Source organism: Saimiri boliviensis, chromosome 10, assembly GCF_048565385.1.
Source record: "Saimiri boliviensis isolate mSaiBol1 chromosome 10, mSaiBol1.pri, whole genome shotgun sequence".
In the NCBI taxonomy this organism is placed as follows: Eukaryota; Metazoa; Chordata; class Mammalia; order Primates; family Cebidae; genus Saimiri; species Saimiri boliviensis.
Genome location: NC_133458.1, coordinates 20099179 through 20122640, shown reverse-complemented (window position 1 = coordinate 20122640; position 23462 = coordinate 20099179). Strand labels below are relative to the sequence as shown.

General features: G+C 37.7%; 1 protein-coding gene across 6 annotated transcripts in view; it reads right to left on the bottom strand.

The window, feature by feature from the left end:
* Positions 1-23462, bottom strand: part of DGKI (diacylglycerol kinase iota) — a 468091-nt gene that overhangs the window by 73319 nt on the left and 371310 nt on the right. For 5 of the 6 annotated variants that reach the window (XM_010340506.3, XM_039472800.2, XM_074379025.1 and 2 more), the window contains 3 exons: positions 20160-20239; positions 17608-17652; positions 889-958 (listed from right to left, as the gene is read on the bottom strand). In XM_010340506.3, coding sequence (XP_010338808.2) covers positions 889-958; positions 17608-17652; positions 20160-20239 — 195 coding nt within the window. The remainder of the gene's footprint in view (positions 1-888; positions 959-17607; positions 17653-20159; positions 20240-23462) is intronic. The other variant, XM_074379024.1, reaches the window with a different exon arrangement.

The following is a 23462-nucleotide window of genomic DNA, read 5'->3' as shown; positions in this document are numbered from 1 at the left end:
ATGTTCTGTGATCTGGCATCAAAGTTATACCCTTGTCTTCTGCTGTCAGTTAACTGGACAGTCCTTAAATCTTAATAGATCTCTGTTGCTGCCATCCTAATGCTTGTTCATACACTCACACATCCTGTCATACTCTTATGCAAATTTACATCCTCCCAGATGTTCACACAGATGACAAAAAAAAAAGGTGTCTACAATGAACATGTCTCCATCTGAGAGAGAGAACAGGTAGCAGATACATTGGGTAATATGTAAGCAGGAATATACAGAGGTGAGAAGATACTGCAATGTGGGTGATTGGATAGAAAGGTAGTATTATGCAGCATCTAGGAGAGAGATGTTTGAGATAAAAAATGGACTCATTAAACAATCATAAAATAACTAACCTATTATGCATGGATATGTTATGCTGAGCCCAGCAGATTTGAATGCAACTGAATTTTTCTACCCTTCTCCCAGAAATGTATACATCACACTGAAATAATGGTCTCATAAAAATAATATGAATGTTCCATAAGATGCAAACAACATAGAAATTAGTATCCATCCTATGCTTGTAGAATCCAGCTACTGCTCTGAATTAATTTAAGGCAGGCATTCAAGTTTTAAGAAAAGAGGGCTGATGAAAGGGAAACATCAGCCTGAGCAACTGGATGCTGAGTTCAGCCAGAGTTCACCAAGCTGCCTTGAGGGCAATGACTTCAGGAAAGGACAGTGCAACATCAGCAGGCCCATGGCGTTCAGCCCGAAAATACCAACCATGTGGAGGAGTTCACATGAAGGCTTTCTGAATAATCTTTTGGAAAACTAGAGTCTACCCTATCAATTGACGCCTTGCTCTTCAACTCCCCCACCTCCCGCAATACCCCCAAGAAATGCAGAACTCACCATCTAGGAAGCACCACCGAGGGGAGAGCCTCTGTGCTGAGAGAGCCCTGGGGAAGGAGGTTTCATGGTCCTGGAAAGAGACACACACGTTCTAGTGGCTCCATTTCAATAACCTGACGGGCTTCCCTCCCTCGGCATTCTGCCATCCCTTCCTACACAAAGCCCTGGTGAGAAGACCACATCACATTTTTTTTTTCCTCTAGAAACAGAAAGAAGGGCTCTGCTTTGAAAGTCTTTCACATAGAACTTTTAAAAAATAACTCCCCCACAAAATTACCAGGAGGTTGTCAATGATCCCATTCAACATTTTCAATTATTCCATTCAACAAAAATAATCTAATTTGGGACATTTCCTTCCTTATGGGAATTTCTTTCTTTCCCTTTGGGAAGCCAAGGAACTAGTCATAGCTGGCTGTCATTGACACACAGGTCTAAGGCACTGGCACAGAATGGAAACAAATCAAAGGTTATCTACTGGCCACATGGCACTTACAGTATGTGAGGAAAAGAAGCAGCCATCCATACCCAGGGGCTGTTCATCTACATGGAAACAAAGAAAATCAACCTCACATGTGGAGGTCATCCTAACCTCAGCCTTCTTTACTGAACCTAATTACAGAGGAGTAGACAAGGAAGGAAAGTACAGCAGGTGGACCCATGGCAAAATCACTCTGCCCAACACTCACCCAGAGCACAGTGTACTCATCTACCTGAGCATTTTCATGACCTCCCAATTACCCCTCTCCTATTTAACCTCAAGGCCAGCTGACATAACTGCCATCGTTCTTTCCTCTGGGCTTGGATAAAAATATTTACCTTCTCTCCAAAGCCAACCACTTGATTTAGTCTCTAAACAATCTTTCTTTCTTTTTTCGAACTTTATTTCTGTAGCATTATTCAAATCCACCCATCAATTCTTCTGCTCTCAATAGTTTCCTCTCTTCCAAAACAAATTCCCCTCAGCTGATCTTGTTACATCCCTTTTTAAATTTAAATTTTATTTATATTTATTTTTTGAGACAGGGTCTCACACTCTGCCTTCCAGGCTGGAGTACAGTGGTGTGATCATGGTTCACCATAGCCTCAGCCTTCTGGGCTTGGGTGATCCTTCAGCCTCAGCCTCCCGAGAAGCTGAAACTGAAATTGTAATGTCTTTTGATAATCTTAAACTCTCTTGCTCTTCCAAACTCCCGAAGCTTATATTTATTATCTCCTGCCTCTAAGTCTCACTTACACATCTCAGACGTAACCTCTAGAAGCCTGGTCTCTGACCAGGACTGGCTTGCTTCTCTGATTCACTACAATTCTCAGCAAACTTCCTCGGAGTCTCGGAAGCTTTTATTTCTCATAAAGAATTAAGGCCACATCCGAGGAACAGAACAGAGAACTGGCAGATTGAAAACTGAAAGGATTATCTCTTTAGGATTCTAAACTTCTAAAAATTAAACATTTTCTCTACTGAGAGAAGCCTGCCAATGATAACTGGGGAGGAAAAAAAGCACCGTCTAGTTTACAACATGTGATTTGGAGCCTTCTAGCCCTGGTTTGCAGTGGAATTGAAATCACTGACAGAAATGGGACAAATGAGGGAGGCCGGGTCTCTGGGGGGGAAGACACTGGGAGTCTGGCCCTTATTAGGGATTTGAAATATTCAAAGGTAGGGAGCAGCCCTGGAGTGCAGCTGTTCTGGTAGCGATAAAGACTTGGCAGCTGATGCCACAGGTGTGGATGATCTTGTGGGTACAGAGGGGACAGGAGAAGAAAACAGGAATAACATAGAAGAAGTAATAAGGAGCCTATCAGAGGTTGTGCTGACTTTCTTGGAGTTAATCAACACTCTCTGCTGCCCTACTTGATCCTCAAACAAAGCCTGGGGTTCAATCACTTGTTCTCAAAAATGTGCATCAGCTGGAAACTGGTCAGAAACACAAATTCCTACACGTGTATACATGTATACCTATGTAACAAACCTGCACATTCTGCACATGTACCACAGAACTTAAAGTATAATAAAACACAGACACACACACACACACACACACACACACACACACACACACACAAATTCCCAGGTACCATCCCAGGTCTACAGAAGCAATAGGGATGGAACCCAGCAATGTGTTTTAACAAGCCTTTCAGATGAGTCTGAGGATGTATATGAAAGAACCTAAAGTTATGAAACAAAAGTGCTTCATCTTAGTAAACTAGAAGCCTTGAGTATATGAAGTTTTACTCTAAATGAATGCTGTGAATTAAATAATTGATAAAAGAAAAATTGATCTCATTCAGGAATGCAATCAAAATTTATATTTATGAATATAATATATATATCATTTATATTTATGAATATATCCATACAGATATGGATACAGAGATACTATATAATATGTAGAGAAATATATATATATTACATATAATCTCTCTCATGCAATCGCACGCTCTCTCTATATATATATATATATTCTACTTTTTTGAATTGTTTTTTTCATCCTGATGGTTGAGCTAAATGAAATCTTGACATGTGCTTAGTAACTATTTACATGAGAATTATGTGTAACATTTTGAGAATTATATTTTGACACGTGCAATATCTTGTTTTAAAGGATCTTAAGGTACTTAATGCATTTTTGTAAAACAGATAAAGTGAATGACATCTCTCAGTTGGGTGAGAAATGTAATTATAGACCAAGAAATTTGGAAGTGATTCGAAATATTTAGTGGCAACTATGAAAGCTAATAAATAAAGAGATTAAACAGAAACAGGATTATCTTCACTACGAATAAAGGGGCTTAAACATCAAGGACATTTTCTGCATTTTGATATTGAATATGCCGCAGAAGACCCTATAAAAACACATCCTAATTTCCTTTGGCAAAAATCAATGGAAAGAATACAGAAATGCTTGATTTATCATTTTAAAAACCTAAGGATCCATCACACTATCTCTAGGCTGTTCAAATTACAGAAAACTGGATGTTATTTAGTCTAGTTTAGTAAAATTCAGATTAAGGCACTACCTCAACAGCATGACTACCACGGGTTGGTAAGGAAATAATGATAGTATATCTCTTTATGTGCAGGTGACTCTGTGTCTGAAGAGTTTTATGCCCATGGCTGACTTTATTAATGTAGTTAGCTTTGGTTCACTTATTTACTCTACATTTTGATCCACGGATGGAAACTGTTAAAATGTTTGATCCATAGAAACATTTGATATAACTTAATGTTCTTAAAGAGGTTTTGCCTAAAGTTAACATTATAATTTTGTTTGGTGAAAACACATTGGTCATCATCAAGCTCTTTAAAATAATGCATCCTCAAATAGGTTCAACAATTCTTGAACTCTCCACAATTGTATGCTAGATTTGGCCTGTCCATGTGTATCTGCATTTTCCTGGACAGAGAAACCACTGCTTTCTAGATTATCAAAGTGATCTGAGATTCCCAAAATGCTAAAAGGCTACAAATTTAAAGAACCAAAAATTTAGGTCAGACAGAATTCAACAAAATAAGAAGATTTATGAGAATAGGAATCACTGATTCAAAGTTACTGGTAATTGTAATATGAAAATAACAAACAACAAAGGCTCTCTGAGCTTGTGCTGCTCTCCTAGGAGTGGACTGAAACTAGGTCAATTTCTACATGGAAGGACTCAACTTTTTGCTTGTTTCCATCTACAGTCTCTCCCAAGTGCTTGTTTTCAGTGTCATAAGTTCTTCTACTTATGTTCATTTTTATAAACAAAGGAAAAATGTATTTCTATTTACCACTGAATGTTCTTAATAATTGAAGTTAAACAATACATCATCAATTAAAGGCAAAGGAATCTGATTTTAAAAGACAACGTTATTTAAAATAATTGTATACTTTTCTGGTGACCTGAAGATTAAATTGCAATTTTGGGAGGTGTTAGAATAGCAAAAGTAGAGCTTTAACTTCTCTGAAATGCTTCCCTGAAATAGATTTTCATCCTCTTCCAACTTTTTTAAAGCTATTTCCACCTTGTTCATTTAAAAAAAGGGGGGGGTTCTTAAAGGAACAGCTACGCACATAATGAGGTCCTATGTTAAGTCATTTGAATTCCAAAGAAAAACTGTAATATCTGAGTAGATTCAAAATACAATTAAGCCACTTATTTAAAAATTCTATATACATAAAATGTACAAAAGCATCAAGTCTTGAAAAAATTTTGCCCTTGAATCTAGTTGATATACACATCTGTGCAGATGAAAATGCCTCACCTACACTGGGACACTAAGAATTGGAGATATTTTTGAAGTCAGCGTTAAAATGATGTTCCAATGTGGCAGATTGTCAATATGCAAAATGTACTCACAAAATATGCCAGCAATCTGTAATATAAGAAACAAGAAAATCCAGGTACGAAGCATAAATGGGTGCTGAAAATACATCTCAAAGATCCAAGGGAGAATAGGAGGTGAAGAGCAGGCTAGGGACAGAAGTTGGTGGTGGCTGAGGTGGTGGTGGTGGATGTTGGATTTCACTTGAGTTGAAAACAGAGCAAAAAGATAGTGAGAAAGTCTGCTTCACAAAACTGAAATTTTTGTAGGATGTGATCATCATTATCACAGACAAGCTAAGAATTGAGATGCCAAAAAATGTTCCTGTCCTTGAGGTGTTAAAATATTGTAGGGAGGCAGACCTGATGAATGAGAAGGAAAAACAAGGCGAGAGATTGTATGCGATCCAGCCCCAATTAAGCAGCCAGCCCAGAGGCGGCAGGAAGGCTGATGGGAAGCATACCAGCTTTGAGAGGCACGACAATCCCCACCCTACCTGCTACTCGCTGTAGCTGTGAGAGTTTAGGAAAGTTTCTTATCCAGTTCCTTGGATGCCTCATTTTAAAATGGCTACAGTAATATCTATCATAAAGGGTTCTTTTTGAGGAACAAATGACACATAAAATGCTTAACCCATTGGCTGAAACATGTTGACATACAGATATAATTATGCTAGGCAGCATGCTAGGCAGCTGAAACATTATTTTACCTAAAACAATTCTGCCCTCAGTCACATGAGGGGCTCATGGGAAACCGGTCACATTCTAGACCAGGTCATTTAGATGGTGCTACCACCAGCACAACACTATTTATCCATAAATACATTTGCACTCAGATTCTGAGTTTTAGAGAAAAGAAAGAAATAGGACAAATTTGTATGAGTGAACACAAAACACAGTGGCTTTAAACAGAGGCTGAAATCATGCCATTTGTTGGTTTGGTGCTTATAGGGCTGTCTTTTTTTTTTTTTTTTTTTTTTTTTAATTGCATTTTAGGTTTTGGGGTACATGTGATGAACATGCAAGATTGTTGCATAGGTACACACATGGCAGTGTGCTTTGCTGCCTTCCGTCCCCTCACCTGTATCTGTCATTTCTCCCCATGCTATCTCTTCCCACCTCCCCACCCCCCGCCCCTCCCCCATTTCCCCCCAACAGACCCCAGTGTGTAGTGCTCCCCTCCCTGTGTCCATGTGTTCTCATTGTTCAACACCCGCCTATGAGCGAGAATATACGGTGTTTGATTTTCTGCTCTTGTGTCAGTTTGCTGAGAATGATGGTTTCCAGGTTCATCCATGTCCCTATAAAGGACGTGAACTCATCGTTTTTGATGGCTGCGTAATATTCCATGGTGTATATGTACCACATTTTCCCTATCCAGTCTATCATCGTTGGGCATTTGGGTTGGTTCCAGGTCTTTGCTATTGTAAACAGTGCTGCAATGAACATTCGTGTGCACGTGTCCTTGTAGTAGAATGATTTATAATCCTTTGGATATATACCCAGTAATGGGATTGCTGGGTCAAATGGGATTTCTATTTTTAGGTCCTTGAGGAATCGCCACACTGTCTTCCACAATGGTTGAATTAATTTACATTCCCACCAACAGTGTAAAAGTGTTCCTATTTCTCCACATCCTCTCCAGCATCTGTTGTTTCCTGATTTTTTAATGATCGCCATTCTAACTGGTGTGAGATGGTATCTCAATGTGGTTTTGATTTGCATTTCTCTGATGACCAGTGATGATGAGCATTTTTTCATATGTTTGTTGGCCTCCTGTATGTCTTCTTTTGTAAAGTATCTGTTCATATCCTTTGCCCATTTTTGAATGGGCTTGTTTGTTTTTTTCTTGTAGATCTGCTTTAGTTCTTTGTAAATTCTGGATATCAGCCCCTTGTCAGATGGGTAGACTGCAAAAATTTTTTCCCATTCTGTTGGTTGCCGCTTCACTCTACTGACTGTTTCTTTTGCCGTGCAGAAGCTGTGGAGTTTGATTAGGTCCCATTTGTCTATTTTGGCTGTCTTAATCAGCAATCCAGTGCCTCTGTTCACAATATTAGATGTTACATAATTGTCTTACATACAGGATATTGTCTTCAAGGCTGAATGTCTTCTATCACCAACAGGTATATAATTCAGAAGATTTTATTTTACTGCTGTCTCCCTTCTCCATTCAATAGTAACTGCTGACTTGGTATTTCCTTAGCTTCACCAAACTTGTCACTTGCTGATTTGGGTCATCAGTTGTCACAAAACTATAAATTATTCTTATTTCTGTGATACAATTGTGATCAACCTTTTCAATGTGTATTTATCAAAGCCAATGAAATGCAAAGCATGTGATTGGAAGGTCACAAAAAACAAAGCATGGACCATGTCTTTAAAGGGTGGCTACTGCACTAGGAACCAGCCTAGGAGCTCTGCATGCTTCCTTTTGGCTCCAATTCTTAGTTACTGTAAGTCTGATTTACCAAGTTTCAACTTCTTTTCCCAAGGGATGACTATTTTAATTATGATTTCAATTTATTTCTGGCTACTGCCAACAGCTACCAATTCTGGAAAAGGCATCTTGAGCCAGCTGCCAAAAGAATCAGAGCTTGGTTAAAAAAAAAAAATAGCAGAAAGACATTCATTGTTGGCAAAGCAAATGGAAGGCTCAGTTCACATTGAAGGAAGTCCTTTCCTTTTGAGTCTCAAATTTGGGCTAAAAACCTTTGTTCTGGAGCAGTAGTTTTCAAATAGTCCTGGTGCTGATGTATGGCCAAGAAGTGCCAGTAGGTACAATCCTGAGTCATCCAACCCAATTACACAGAGGCCAGCTGTCACGACGTCAAGTAGAACAGGTAGCTCTTGACTCTGGCTTTCCTTCTTTCCTTCCTACTCTTCGTCTTCCACCTACAGCTGCTCCCCTGACTCATCTCCACTGTCTGGCATTGAAGGATAAGAAACACTAATCTCGACAAGCTGTCAAAAAATCACTGAACCACATTTTGCTGTTGGTAATTTTCCTTTTTTTTTTCTTTTTATGGTATGCTCATTTTTTGCTTCTGAGAATTTCCCATAAACATGGCGCTACTTCTGTATTCATTGGTGGCTATACATTAAATAAATCTTAGACTATTATGTTTTTTATTTCATCTATTTAATAGTTTATAGTTAACACAATTTCTCTCAGCCATATATGTTGCTATGAGAGTTCACAACTGGAGTGTTCAAATCTCACATAATCATCTCCCCTAGTTTGAGGGTTGCCTGGACACTGCCACAGAGATCATTTAGAAATATTAGGCTACAGTGTCAATAATAGGTTGATTTTAACCCAGAGTCTTCCGTGTACATGCAGGCTTTTTCATTTTGTTATTAGGAAGGCTGTGTAATATAGCTCCTACCTACCTCTCCTGCAATCCGCCCCACTATTCTTCCTGAACCTCTCCTGCATCTAAGAGCAGGCCACAAGAAAGAACTGCGGTTGTGGGAATGTAAACAGACTACCCAGAAGTCCCAAGCCATTCAGTGGTGGAGAATACAGGCTTCAGAGCTCATGACCTTAGGTACAGGGTTTTTTTTATCTTCTAGAGGGTTATAATGTTCAGGTTTTGAAGGATGAGTGGAGTTTGGTATAGATCAAGTTTGAGAGCTAAGAATTTTCTAGACTCAGCTCAAACAAAAGCAGGAAGAAAGCAAACCTACAATGATCTAAACGGCTATGAAGACCTCATTCTACTCTAGTCAAGGATCTTCCGCAGATTCAATTTTTGTTACCTGTCAAACCAAGCCTCCTGCTTCTTATCAGACAGTTTGTTCCTGGTAGCTCAGAGTTCCTGCCCCCTCACATTCCTCAGTCTTGCTGTCTTCCCACTTCTCACCACTGTGTTCCCTGCTGCCTAAGAATTCCACAGAAATATGGTAATGAACAGGAAAAATAGGCAACCCCAGCCCAGACACAGGAACTGAGGCTATAACCATGTGAAGAAAAATTCACTTACAGATTTTGGGTAACTTTGCTGTATGCATTATGTAACTTATAAACTTCACACAAATACAGCCAATCTTAATAAGTTTTTAGCATGTGACATGGTCTTTATTTCTGCTTATGATTTTATTTTTGAAGTACTATAAAGTTCATTGCAACATTGTTTGCAAACAATGACAATGATACTACGTAACCTAAAAATGTCTATCCATAGAAACAGGGTTAAATAGACACCATGGAATAAAGTGGTAATTTTTACTTATTTTTTATTTATTTATTTATTTTTCGAGACAAGAGTTTCACTCTTTTGCCCAGGCTGGAGTGCAATGGCGCAATTTCCGCTCTCTGCAACCTCCATCTCCCAGGTTCAAGTGATTCTCCTGCTTCAGCCTCCTGAGTAGCTGGGATTACAGGCATGCACCACCACATCCAGCTAATTTTATATTTTTAGTAGAGATGGGGGTTTCACCATGTTGGTCAGGCTGGTCTCAAACTGCCAATCTCAGTTGATCCACCCACCTGGGCCTCCCAAAGTGCCGGGATTATGGGTATGAGCCACTGCACCAGGCTAAAGTGGTGATTTTTAAAGACTGAATTAGAGTTTTACCTATTAGCAGGATGTAATTTTCATGGTACATTACCACTAAAAATAAATTATGGCATAATATGTATAGTGTGTATATACAAATTGTAAATACATTTTTATTTTTATTACAATTATTAATTTTTTGAGAGAGGGTCTCACTCTATCACCCAGGCAGGAGTGCAGTGGTGTAACCTCAGCTCACTGCAACCTCTGCCTCCTGGGCTCAAACAATCCTCCTGCCTCAGTCACCCAAGTAGCTGGAACTACAGGCACATGCTACAACATCTGGCTAATTTTTGTGGGGGTTTCTTTTACAGATGGGGTTTCACCATTTTGCCCAGGCTGGGCTCAAACTCCTGGATTCAAGCAATCAGCCCATCCCAGTCTCCCAAAGTGCTTGGATTACAGGCATGAGCCACTGCACCCAGCTACACTTGTATTTTAAGCAACAATCAAATCCTCACGTATGTATTCATGTATGTCTATGTGTATTACTTTGTATAAATGTAGGAAAACAAAAATGCATGCCATAAAGGTCTACAATGGGTGGAGAGTTAAAAACCAAGCAGAAGTCTAGAAATATGTACAATCTCAAAACTAAGGTAAACCAAGATTATAAAACCTGGAAGACTGCACAACACACATAGCTTATGAAAGCCAAGAGATATACCAGGAGGACCTTGCTATCAGAGAGAAATGCATATCGTATGGGTTAAAAATGGAGCAGGAATAAAGAGAAGCAGAATATCAGACAGGAATTCATAATTTACAGCAATGGTCTGTAAATTTTTTATGCTCACACATTCTTAACCAATCATGACCACACGGATGAATAGATTCTTAAGTACGCAGGATACAAATAATTCCTGCCTCGTGTCTATCTACACACCTTTCTCTTTGACTAAAAAAATAACAATAGGAATGCAAATGAGTGATAGTGATGTTAGTAGACAAGTAATACTGAATTTTCTCTAATTTTTGTTTAAAGTAAGTCTCATTACTAATCCATACAGCTCACATCAGATAAACACCTTCTCTGTTCTCAGAGGGCCTGGCAGACTGGTAGAGTGGGCAGCTCTGGCATGAAGGCTACCCTGGATTCAGGGGCATCCTCTGGTCTCTGCAGGAGGGTGGACAGCAGTGCAATGTGGACCGTGAATTGGACTTGGAAGAAAACAGGAAATAAGAAAAACGAAACAACTCCTTGAAGCGGGGTGAATATTGGTTCCAGGGCAAACCTTAGCTTCATAGAAGCTCGAGGTTGTACCTGGAAATGTTCTCATCACTAAACAAGAACACAAATGGATGGTCAGAGCATGTTTGATTTGTGAATGCTGCATATTAAATAAGCGTACAGTGACCTGTTTTCCAATAGAAAAAAAAATACAGTCTTAAAAATATGCACCTTTCAAAAGCATCTGACAGTAGATACTTAAGAAATGTGACTGTATGAATGCAGCTATATTTCAGAAGACAGTCACATAATTACCTGAACTGTGCCTCTAATCATCACATCTACAGCTTTCAATGGTAAGTCAGGGTCTCTAGTCTCCCCAGTCCTCTCAAATTGCATGATCAAATCAATGATTCATCAAAGAGATAAGATACTTGACTTGCTCATTTTGGGATCTGTTATTTTTCTTCATATAAATGGTGTGATTTAGATGAATGCAACTGTCATTGCTCTGTAATGCAGGCCAAATAACATAACCTTAGCTATACCATGCTAGTTTCTATTTTAAATATAATAATCTTCTAAAATTATATGCTCTTTAAATGAATATTAGCAAAAATTGTTCATTTCAAAAAAATCCCTGATATGTGAATCTTCTCTTTTGATATATGTTAATGGGAAATGTGTTTCTTGTGCTAAAAATACAGGCACATGCACAAATGCAAAACTGACATTCCTCATATATACATTTCTGAAAGCCAACTGGCACAAATTATATAAAATTGATGAGAAAATCATCTAAACCACTATTTGACATGCACATGCCAAACTTCCCCTTAATTTACATGCAATTGCTCATAGCCGATGCACACATAATTTAATGAAGGCACAGTAGCCCCATCACACACTCCAGTAAGTTCTCCAATTAAGCAATATCCACCTAGTGTCAAACTATGCCTTCATTATGAATGAAATTCTTTTTCTTTCATAAAATTGAGAAAAGACAATAAAAACAAAACAGAAGTTCTATGGTTTGGGAATCCCTGCCTCATTTAATAATGACCAATCAATAATCACCTTACTTTAAAATTTTTCACATTTACCCTTTCAAATTCACATCTGTCAGCCCCAACATCTCCCACACATAACCCATCTACCCATTTTTAACATAATGTTGCATACAAATATGTATGTATGTGTCTCTAACTACAGTCGCAAATAGACTTGCTACTGTTTATGTTAGTATTTCAAAACCCCTTCACTTTGAACCTACTTTATCACACATGACTCCTGCAGTGGAGGAATATAGAAAAGGCATGGCCATTCTTCAACCAAGATTTGGAAGATGAACAAATAGTGACAGCATGGTAGAAGATAGAAATAAGCAATATTCTAACATTTTCAAAAGTCTCTTTGCGGGAGAAAGTTCTCTGTTAGCAATAACGACAACTCCAGTACTGCTTTCACTCATAACAGACAACAGACCTGACTCTAAGCAAGTCTTATTTAATTCATTTGACCCATTTCTGATAGCTTCAGTCTAGTCCAAAGGAACTGCATTCTCCCAAGTTTCTAGGTGGCCCTGTCCTTCTCTAAGACAAGATAAATCAATTCCCAAAAAAACTCGCTAAACCTTCTTCCACTCTGTCTATTGAAGGGCTCCTCTAGACTCCAGAAAACAAATGGAGGAGAAAGAGATTTCAGAGAAAGGAGAGAGGTGAATAAGGGCAGCCAGAACAAAGAGAAAAGGAATGAATAAAATATTTGTAGGACAATGCTGTTTGACTAGAACTAGACACAACTTCAATGAAACACAATGCAGACTGGTCCTCTGGAGGAGGAGGCATGTGGGAACCAAGAGACCAGAGAAGGAACAAGTGATGTAGACTCTGATCTGACCAAGAGGTTTTTTTATTATTATTTTCTTATGAAGGTGAAAGATGTTTGTACCACCCTGGAGAATCAAAAGGCTTTTCAATAATGTTATCTCTGGTACCATTTTTAAGTAAATTAATTCTTAGAGAAAGGCATCACTTGACTGAATCCATTTTTGCACCTACAGGTGAATCCTACAGTATTCACTAACATCTCCAGTTATAATTCCTACCGTTTAGTGCCCCATAGAGCATCACCCTGGGGAAAGGAGAAAACCAACCCAGGATGTCTACAAAAAATCCTCTATTTGCTCCTGTTTCTCTCTTTATTCTACCCCACCACGTCTATAAATGCCTCCTTCTATTTTTCATCTCCACTTTCTCTTTTGTTCCTCTTCTTTCTTTCTCTGTTCCCTTTCCTCATCTAGGTCTTATACCTATCTGGCATTCTCATTTATATACTGAGAACCATCAGAATGACTTGGGGTTCCACAAGTTCTACACTATTGACATTTGGAGCTGGATAATTCTTTGTGGTAGAAGGCTTCTCTGTGCATGACAAGACATTTAACAGCCTCCTTGGCCTTTATCCAATATATTTTAAAGTCTTCAGACATTGCCAAATGTCCCCCATGGGGAGCAAAATCTTCCAAAAATCACTGGAATGGGTGCATCTGCCTCTATTCCTTAGTACCTTTGTGATTTGGGGTTAAGAAGGGATATCATGATTTCAAGGGAGAAAGCAGAGATGGAATTATCTCAAAGTAGGTGGCCTCATAAAGCATCTTTATCAAATTAGCAAGTAGAGTCCAATTCTTATGTAAATTCTTGTTCATTTGCCAACCTCAAGAATATCCTGAGTCTGCCTGTGCAATGCATTTTACTTGTAAAATGTATTAGTTATGGTTGCATTGATGCTATTAGCATGGAGGGGCCTTTGTATTTTAACCTCAGAGATGGTGTAGGCAGGAATTTTCAACAAGCTGTAAATATCTAACACATTCCTGTATAACCTATAATGCCTTGTTAGGTTAATATGAGTGTCATTTTTGAGCTTCAGTGCTTTGTTGGCAATTCACTATGAATTTGGAAAAGGAGGAAACCAAAGCAATGAAATGCTTAAGTGGTGAGAAACTGCCATATGGCTCACTAATAAGGTGTCTTGGGCACACGTACACCTTTCTAAAGCTGCTTTTCTCTTGAGTTTTTTCTGGTCTTAGAAAACAGTCAGCTAAAATCCTAGCTGCAAATTAGTGAGCTGACAGGAATTTCTCAACTTTTTAAACATACTGGTATTTATTTATTCTCTTCACAGTTAACTCTCCAAGCATATTTAATGCCATCTCATAGACAAGCAATTTCATTAAAAGGCATTTAAGGCATCTAGTTGTTCATGTCTCTTAGAAGTTTTTAACCTATAAAACTCTCTACTGCCTCTGGGACAAACCAGAGAATTCTGATGTAATCAGTTTCTGCACTAAGAAGTGAAAGATTTAGTATTAAATTTCCTGCCAGTTACTTTCTACATAAAAATTAATAGCATCTATATCCCATGTGTTTTATAATATACACCCCTAGAAAAAAAAAAAAAAAACAGAAATCAATCTATGCCTTTTCAGCCTCTCACTGGCATTTGACACATTCCATTACTCCTTCCTCTCTGAAACACATTTCACTCTTGGCTTAAGTAATACTACCTTCTACTTGGTTTCCAGCTTCCCTGCTGTTCATCTCAGTTTCAATGATTCTTCTTGACCAATTGCTCTCTTGTACCTGTGCTCTTCTTGACTCATGAATAAATACAGATACAACATTGGGCCCTCCTCTTTAACTGAACTCCTCCCTAAGAGACCTCCTCCGGCCTTGTAGTTTTAAGCACTGTTCATCTGTTTGCTGACAACTCCAAAATTTCTATCTCTGGGCCTGAATTTTTTAATGGGGGGATATTCATCTACCCAACTGCCTACTCATCAACCCTCTTGGATCTAATAAGCATACCAAAATTAATATGGCTAACATAGAACTCTATTTCCTGTGCCTCCAACTCATTCCTCCTTTGATGAGTGTAGTCAGACATGAAAGTTTCTCTCTCCCAGCTTCTTGCTTCAATCAGCTCTCCTTGCCCTGCTCAGGAAATTCCTCATCACCTTCTCCCTGTGCTCTGGCCATGTTAATCTAACACACTCTCTTTCTCTTTCCTGTTTAATGAGCAAATTCTGGGCTTCTTGTATCATTTTTGTTTCAACCATCCCTTAAGGCTCAAAGGTGCCTGCATTTTATCACTCTGCTCCCTCCTGCATTGTCCTAAGGAAGGATATGGGAAAAGGTGACACTCCTGACACTTATCCATGATGGATGTTCAGTGCACAAAACCTTTTGATGTGACATTTATAATGCAGCAGTTTTGACACCAAGAGTTGACTTGACTAAGTAAACAGGAAAAAAATGCAACAATATTTTGACATCATCAGAAAAATATCATTAATCCTTCTGAGTGTTTTTATTACCAAACAATACATGAAATAAATAACTCAATCATATTGTAGCCTCTTATCGATTCATTGGTCTCCAGGGATATTTACAGATATGGCATAAAAAATATGGTACAAAATGCCCACAATTCAAACTCTCACACCAAAATGACTACATTGCATAAGCCAGAAATAATAAATAAATGTAGCTTCATTAACCTAGCTAGGATAAATCTAACATATTTTGACACAATCGTAAAGGTTAAAAATGTCCCAGAATAAAAAATATAAACTCTTTAAAAATATATATACTCAGTCTTATATACTACTGCCAATTGTTAGAGATCAGCTCTTACCTTCAAAAGCCCTATGCTTTTTTTTAATTTTAATTTTAATTTTAAGTTCTGGGGTACATGCAGAGGATGTGGAGGTTTGTTACAAATGTGTGTGCCATGGTGGTCTGCTGCACCTATCACCCATCACCTAGGTATTAAGCCCACCATGCATTAGCTATTTTTCCTAATGCTTTCCCTCCTTCCACCGCCCCTGCCTCACCCACTGACAGGTATCAGTGTGTGTTGTTCCCCTCTCTGTGTCCATGTGTTCTCATTGTTTAGCTACCACTTATAAGTGAGAACACGTGGTGTTTGGCTGTCTGTTCCTGCATTAGTTTGCTGAGGATAATGGCTTCCAGATCCATCCATGTCAGTGCAAAGGACATGATCTCATTCCTTTTTATGGCTGCATAGTATTCCATGGTGTATAGGAACCACATTTTCTTTATCTTGTCTGTCTATTGTTGATGGGCATTTGGGTTGATTCCATATCTTTGCTATTGTGAAAGCACTACGCTTTTAAAAATAAAATTTATACTTAGATAGTGGCTCTGGGTAAATATGAAAATAGTCATGCTGATGAAAGTTGAGTTGTGCTCTATCTAAAAAATAAGGTGGAAATTTGTCTTCTAATGGTTGGCAAAAACAGTCTAGAAGAAGTTCATTTTGTTTTGTTTTGTTGTTAATGTAAACATATCCCAAGTGACTTCTCTTCCTTTCAAGGCCAGGTAGATGGAAGAAAGAACTCTGGAAGCATGAGATATATTGTTTGAGAAATAAACACACAAACAAATAAAAGCACAAAGGCCATTCCTGTCATTAAGGCTGAAGATAAATAAGCTGCTTCAGCCAAGAATAGATGGTATCATTGGTGGGGGGAAGAAAACTACCTAGAAGGCTACAAGGTATAGGTTGCTCTTTATTTTCTATTTAGGCTAAAGGATGCTAAATTGGATATTTTAGGCATAGGAAGATAGACACCAAAATCCAAAGTAAAGTGCTAAACCAGGATTTACACATTTATAAATTTAGACATAGTTAAATTTCTCCCCACATGGAAGTATAAAGGGTTTGAAGGGACTTATTTGGAGAGAGTTGTTGGCATGCTGTGATTCCCACACACCTTTCCTCTTAACAGGGCAGGGTAAGGAGCCTCTCAGATAAAAGCGCTTTAATGAGACCAGTCAGAGAGCTTTGTTTAGGCTCCTTGTAGTTTGAAATAATACTGTGTACTAGGATCTACCTTATGTCCGAAACATCTGTTGGGTAAGAGGATGGCTGAAGAGGTCTGTACATCACAAGTGGGATGAGGAAGCTAGAAAGAAACGGCACCCCCAAAGTCTGCTGGGACAAAGAATAACTGAGTATTCTCCAATGGACTTTACATGAGCCACAGAGAAAGGCAGACTGGGCCTTTAGATCATCCAAAAGACCAGGATGAACCACTCCGATTGTATTTTTAAACTTCTGCTTGATAGTTATGGGAAGCAGGGAATTCCCTTTTCTGGAGGTGAAGAGAAAAAAATACAGCCCTGGTTGCTAGTGGCAGCCATCTTGGACCACAAAATCATCTAGCCCAGAGGTAAAACAGACAGAAAGAGGAGAATAAAGCAGAAGGACCAGCAGGAAAGTGGAGTGTTAGCTGTGACCAAATGGATGGGAAATCCCTCTTGATCTGGACTTTTTGTCTACGTGAACCAAGAGACCCTTTCCCTGCTAAGCTAGCTGCTGCTGAGTTTTCTGGTATTTGTTACTGAAAGCACTCAATTTTATAATCTTTTCTAAATGATCTACGAGAAAATCCACAGTCTAAATTTGTGTTAGATAAGCCTGGTCCAAAATCAGGAAAATGTAAACCAATCAGAATACCATTTCCACTAGGTTCTTAGAATGAACTCTATCCCTAGGGAAGATGGGAACTCTAACTCAAAATAAGACATTAATTGAAAGATAGGCTTCATTTGGCCAGAAGGTAAGAAACAAGGAGAGTCAATTATTTGTTACCTGGTAATGAACTCTCTGGGAGCCAGAAGAAACTGACTGTAGGTCCTAATGAGAAAATGGAAAAAAAAAAACAAAAAAACCCATACCTTAAAATTAGTTTGAACAAGTTGCCCCATAACTTGATTTCAACTTAACTCCCAACTTCATATTATTATTCTCATCTGGAAAGTATCTAACACACCCAAATTCATAAGGTTAAATAAAGAAGGCAATGCCAGAAAAAAAGCAAACCCAGCTGGATGGAGAGAAGGTCATTAAGCTATTGAAACCTATAAATCTTAAGTAGTGTTTAGAGGTAAGTGATAATTTATTATTTCAATCTCCTACGGAGGAGACCAAAAGTAAAGGATAGTCAATTTTGTTCTAATAAATGGGGATTATATTTAATTTACATATGAACTTTTAGTTTGTGAAGAAGGCTTCTGAAATCCCTTTAAACATTTAGAAACCTTTTCTTTATCTTAGACCAGATACATACTGTCATGGTAACTGTTTACATCGATCAGTTGCTTAGCAAATAGGGGTTTTCATAGGCTACAAAGAAAAAATCACCAACCACTTCCATATTATCATGAAGTGCAAATTAACAGGGTTGAAATTAATGAGGTTTTACTGGCTGATTGTGAAAGCCTGACTCCTTTTATAAAGTTTTATAACAAAGTTGTCACCATTGTCATGTCTCCCAGGCTCCCTTGCTAATGAGTGTAGTGATTCTATTTACAGATATCAGCAATCCTGGTACCTTTATCCTTACACCTGATTCCTACAGGGTTTCATCAACTTACTCTTTATTAGTTTTAAAACATTTCCTCTTTGTTTGTTGAGTTGCCTCTTTTCTCAGAATCCTACTTTTCGTTGAATATTGGTGCAATAAACTACTATTAAGTTAGTTAAGTTGGTTTTCAACAAAGTCAATTCAGCAATTATGTATTAATATTATTCTACGGTGAAGTATTGTTAACAAAGCTCTACAAGTATTAAATTTTTTTTAAAAGGTATAAAGTTTTGGTACCAATTATGATTCAATTGTTTCATTACAGTTTTCAGAGTGAGATTCCACAATAAAATACAAACATTATTCTCGGAAATGAGATACTAGAAGTCTGGGAACATATTAATAGAATTGGACCTGAGTCACATGCTAAAAATTCATACATTTTAACTTGTTTAAGCAGCTATCCTAAGTCAAAATAGCTTAATGAAGCCATAAGTACAAAATCTGTTGACTCTCTTTCTCTCATTCATATCGGTATTCAAAATTTGTCATCTGTTCCTCAAAATCAGCAATTTTTCATATCACTTGTGTGCTTCTCACCTGAATTTATTTCTACCAAGAGAAACAGAAACAAATATTAAGGAATAAGTGGTTACAACTTGGAGGAATTTGAAACACTATGTGTCTACTTTACTTACAGTATTTACTTATATATAACATGTTGTCTGGGACAGAGTTGCTTTCATCAAGGGGTATCAGATCACCAGTGGCTCATGCCTGTAATCCCAGCACTTTGGGAGGCCGAGGTGGGTAGATAACAAGGTCAGGCATTTGAGACCAGCCTGGCCAACATAGTGAAACCCTGTCTCTATTAAAAAGACAAAAAATTAGCCAGGTATAGTGGCGGGGGCCTGTAATCCCAGCTACTTGGGACGCTGAAGCAATAGAATTGCTTGAACCTGGGAGGCAGAGGTTGCAGTGAGCCAAAATCATGCCACTGCACTCCAGCCCATGTGACAGTGCAAGACTCTGTCTCAAAATACATAACTAACTAACTAAATAAATAAATAAATACTTTTAAAAAATGTCTAGGTCCCACCCGAGAAAAGTGACTCTAATATACATCTTTCATCAAGAAACAATGATAAAGAAATTGGTATTTGTGCTTTTTGCAATTTGTATAGTAGAAACAGTTACTATTCCCCCTCAACATTTTGCAAAGACGACCAGCAACAATTGTAATGATGAGTTTGGTCTCCCGGCTTTGCTGGTACAGTTCAAATTCATAGGAGTGCCATATGTGGGGTCACTGCCTTTCTGTTCCTCTACAGCAAGACCAGATTGAGAAAAAAATATACAGATTATTCTGCGTTCTGACAAATTTCTATGAAATGTAGAGAATTTTTCTTTCCCATAGAAGTTTTATTTTTTTTGTTTACAAAATCTAGCTGTCTCTGACATAAGTGTCAGACACAAAACATTAAATATCACTGTTTTCTTTCATTATTTATCAGTGTCTGCTCAAATTCTGAATGGCTCAAAAAATACAGTACGTAGTCTGGCAAGATCACAAGTTCCAAGTTATAGTTATGGAACATACCAGGGCAACAGCACCCTGTAGCTAACCCAATCAATGCTTTCCCATTTCAACCACCTGGGGAGTGAAACAGCAGAGACAGTGAGAGAGGGTGACATATCGTGTGTGCTTATAGGACAAAGCCTCCACATTTCAATTTCCTCTCCAAATGCATCACTTCAGAAGCAAATACATTTGGCTGGTAATTGTTTACAAAAATGGAAAGTTGAGGAGAATAAGAAATTAACTAAATAAACTCACCTCCTGTAGGCGGTCTATGTACATTCGGCACGTCTCCAAATCACAGTCTCCACGCACAACTAGAATACCCAGAGGTATCGCTAAGGGTGAAGGAAGAAGAAAAATCTAAAGTAACATATTTGATTTTTCTATATCAGCATAAATGTGTTTCTCATGGTTAAAAAGCAATCTCATAAATATTATGGGTTTTCTAGATAGGTTCATAAAAAGAACGTACTTTCTCCATATACTTTTTTAATGATTTCACTCTTCTTGCTTGCAGTTGTCATACACTTTCCTGGCATGATCCATGCTGCCTCTTGCCATCTGCCCCTCATCTCACCCTGTTTCAGTGGCCCTGAGATGAACTGAACTGTCACCGTAACAATGGATTGGCTGAACAGGGAGGCTGCTCATGGCTGGTTGATAATTTATGCTTGCATTTGCAATAGACAACATGAGGACACAGTGCCAGGGAGGAATTAAAAACTGAGGATTCTGGACACTTATTCCTTTCCTTCCTGAATGCAGAGAACTTCATCTTTTTGTCAGTCTACGGTAGTCCCCTATTTATGAGACGAGCTACTCAAGGCACTGTTGCTACCTGGTGGCCAACACCAGAACTAAAGGCATAAAATGTTAGAAAGAACCGAATAAAAAAAACAGCTTCTGGAAAAGGCAAAGCTTAAAAATCCAACTAATTTTAAAGATGGCCGGTGTAAGTACGGTAATAGCAGATCCCAGGAAATAATGAGACTTAAGTAAGATATTTTATAAGGTACGTAACTATAAAATTGTGATAATCATCTGTGGTAATCATGCTATAAAATTTTGCTCTTTTCAATAAATATTTTACAAATATTTATATGTATTATATTTGTATAAATATAATATTTTATACAAATCCTAAGTAGGGTATTTTATAAGGTATCAAACACAGATGGCTTTAGTGTATAGAACCTATTTCAGATATAAACACAAGAATCTTGAAATACTGAAAAATAGTCTTCTTCCCAAAACTTAAAAAAAAGTATCTATGAATTTTTAATTTTAAAAGTACAGTTACACTATTAAATCCATGATCTAACATAAAACTTTCAAAACTTTGAATTAACTAACTGGAAACCAGCAAGCAAATAATATGACAGTGCTGTTCTCTAAGAATTTTATACAATCATTCACTCATTGAGGGCATATTTAGTCATCATCAATAAATGTATCTGAAAATACAAAGTAATAGGACTTTTAAAAGCATAATACACAGAATAAGATACATTTTAAATGCATAAAATTTTTTTAAGAATCTCCAAGTAGTAGAGAAAGCATATATATATATATATATATATATATATATATATATATATATAAACAAAAAAATAATAAGTATAACATGGGCCATATTAAATGTGTAAACTTAGTCATTTGAAAACTATAGGAAAGAGGGGCTAATTCTTGTCTGGGAGGTAGATTTTAGGCTCTCGGAGGGACATGAATCCTCACTTGATGTTTTAGCTAGAGGAGCAAAGGTGGTCTAGAGAAAAAAGAGTTTGTATCTCATTGTTACCTCCTAGATTGCTTTCTGCTAGGGAGACCTAATCAATCTCACCACCCCATTCTTTTATGTTTCTAAAGTCATGCATACAGAAATCTTTAAGGCATCCATTATTTTGTGGAACTATAGAAGCCTGTGAGTGAGTGTGGATTGTTTACCTTCATTTCCCCAATGCCTGGTAGAGAAATGGTAGACATTCAACTAATGGCCATAAAAAGAGGGAGGAAGATGGGCTTAACAACTGTTTGGATGCAAAAGAGAAAGTCAGTTTTTCAGGTGCAAGTCACCTTTCCAGGGTAGACAAGAAGCAAGGTAAGCAAAAGAGAGTCAGTAGAGGATAAGGAACCCTATAAGGGGGAGTAATAATCATTCTAAGAGAATATTTTCCCCTTCTTTTAAAAGATAGAAGTATCAAGAAAGTTTCCAGCATGGCAATTATGCATCTTTGCAGGAAATGGGAGGAAAATTCAATAAGGAGATCCCCTAAAAATAGTGATTAGAGTAATTCATCTTCAGCTAGACCTACTATAAAGACTGAAATAAATTGATCCACAAAGATAAGAGCAGAATAAGAATTTCTAATATTTGAGGAATGATGAGGAAAAGTTAGAATTTTGACTAGATAATAAATCTGTAAATGGAATATAGCTATAATTAACATGGGTGACCACACTGGAATCTTGCTTAATGATATTTCTTCTTAATTTCAAATGTGCAAAATTGAAAAAACCAATTTTAAACAATGTTTATCCATTTATTTAAGTTAGGATATATATTTTTTGGATATGCAGGAATCTCATCAACACCTCTGATTTTTTTTCATATCATAGTTCTATTTTTAAATTTTTTATCATACATTAGGTTCTGAGGTACATGTGCAGATCATGCAGGATTGTTGCATAGGTATATACATGGCAATGTGGTTTGTTGCCCCTATCCTCCGCATCACCTATATCTGGCATTTTTCCCCATGTTATCCCTCCCCAGACTTCCCACCCACCGCTGTCTCTCCTCTAGCCCCACCAGACCTCAGTGTGTGATGCTCCCCTCCCTGTGTCCATGTGTTCTTATTGTTCAACATCCGCCTATGAGTGAGAACATGCAGTGTTTGATTTTCTGTTCTTGTGTCAGTTTGCTGAGAATGATGGTTTCCAGATTCATCCATGTCCTTACAAAGGACATGAACTTATCGTTTTTGTTTGTTTGTTTGTTTTGTTTTTTTTTTATGGCTGCATAGTAGTCCATGAACACCTCTGATTTCTTTCTATTATCAGTGCTTGGAGTTAGTCTGATCCAAGTATAAATTAAGTGTACTTGGTAGCAGACATTTTAAACTACAATTAGAGATTGTATATTCAAAAGATGGAATCAAGAGGAATAGCTAAAAAGAAGTTTTCAAAGACATGTCATTAATCTCTACCATAAGTATGAAATCAACAACTTTGCTTGTTCTTCAAGGAGCAAATTAAGAGTAACTGCCTTTGATTGAGAAATACTTAGCTATTAATTGTAAGGAGCTTTTCCTTAGCACTTTAGACACATCATCCCATGAAACAGGGCAAAGCCAGAAATGGAACATATCCAAGACATCTAAAGCTGAAGCACCTTTCCCATAGGTCTAAAGACAGCACTGATTCATCACTCCCAAGAAACAGTTCACCTAGTTCCCCCACATTGAAGCTTGAAGTCAATAAGCTTTATGCATGAGCTTAGAACTTCCACGCAGCTTTTATGTTTCCCACTTTTAATAATAAATGGAAAAGCAAAAGTAA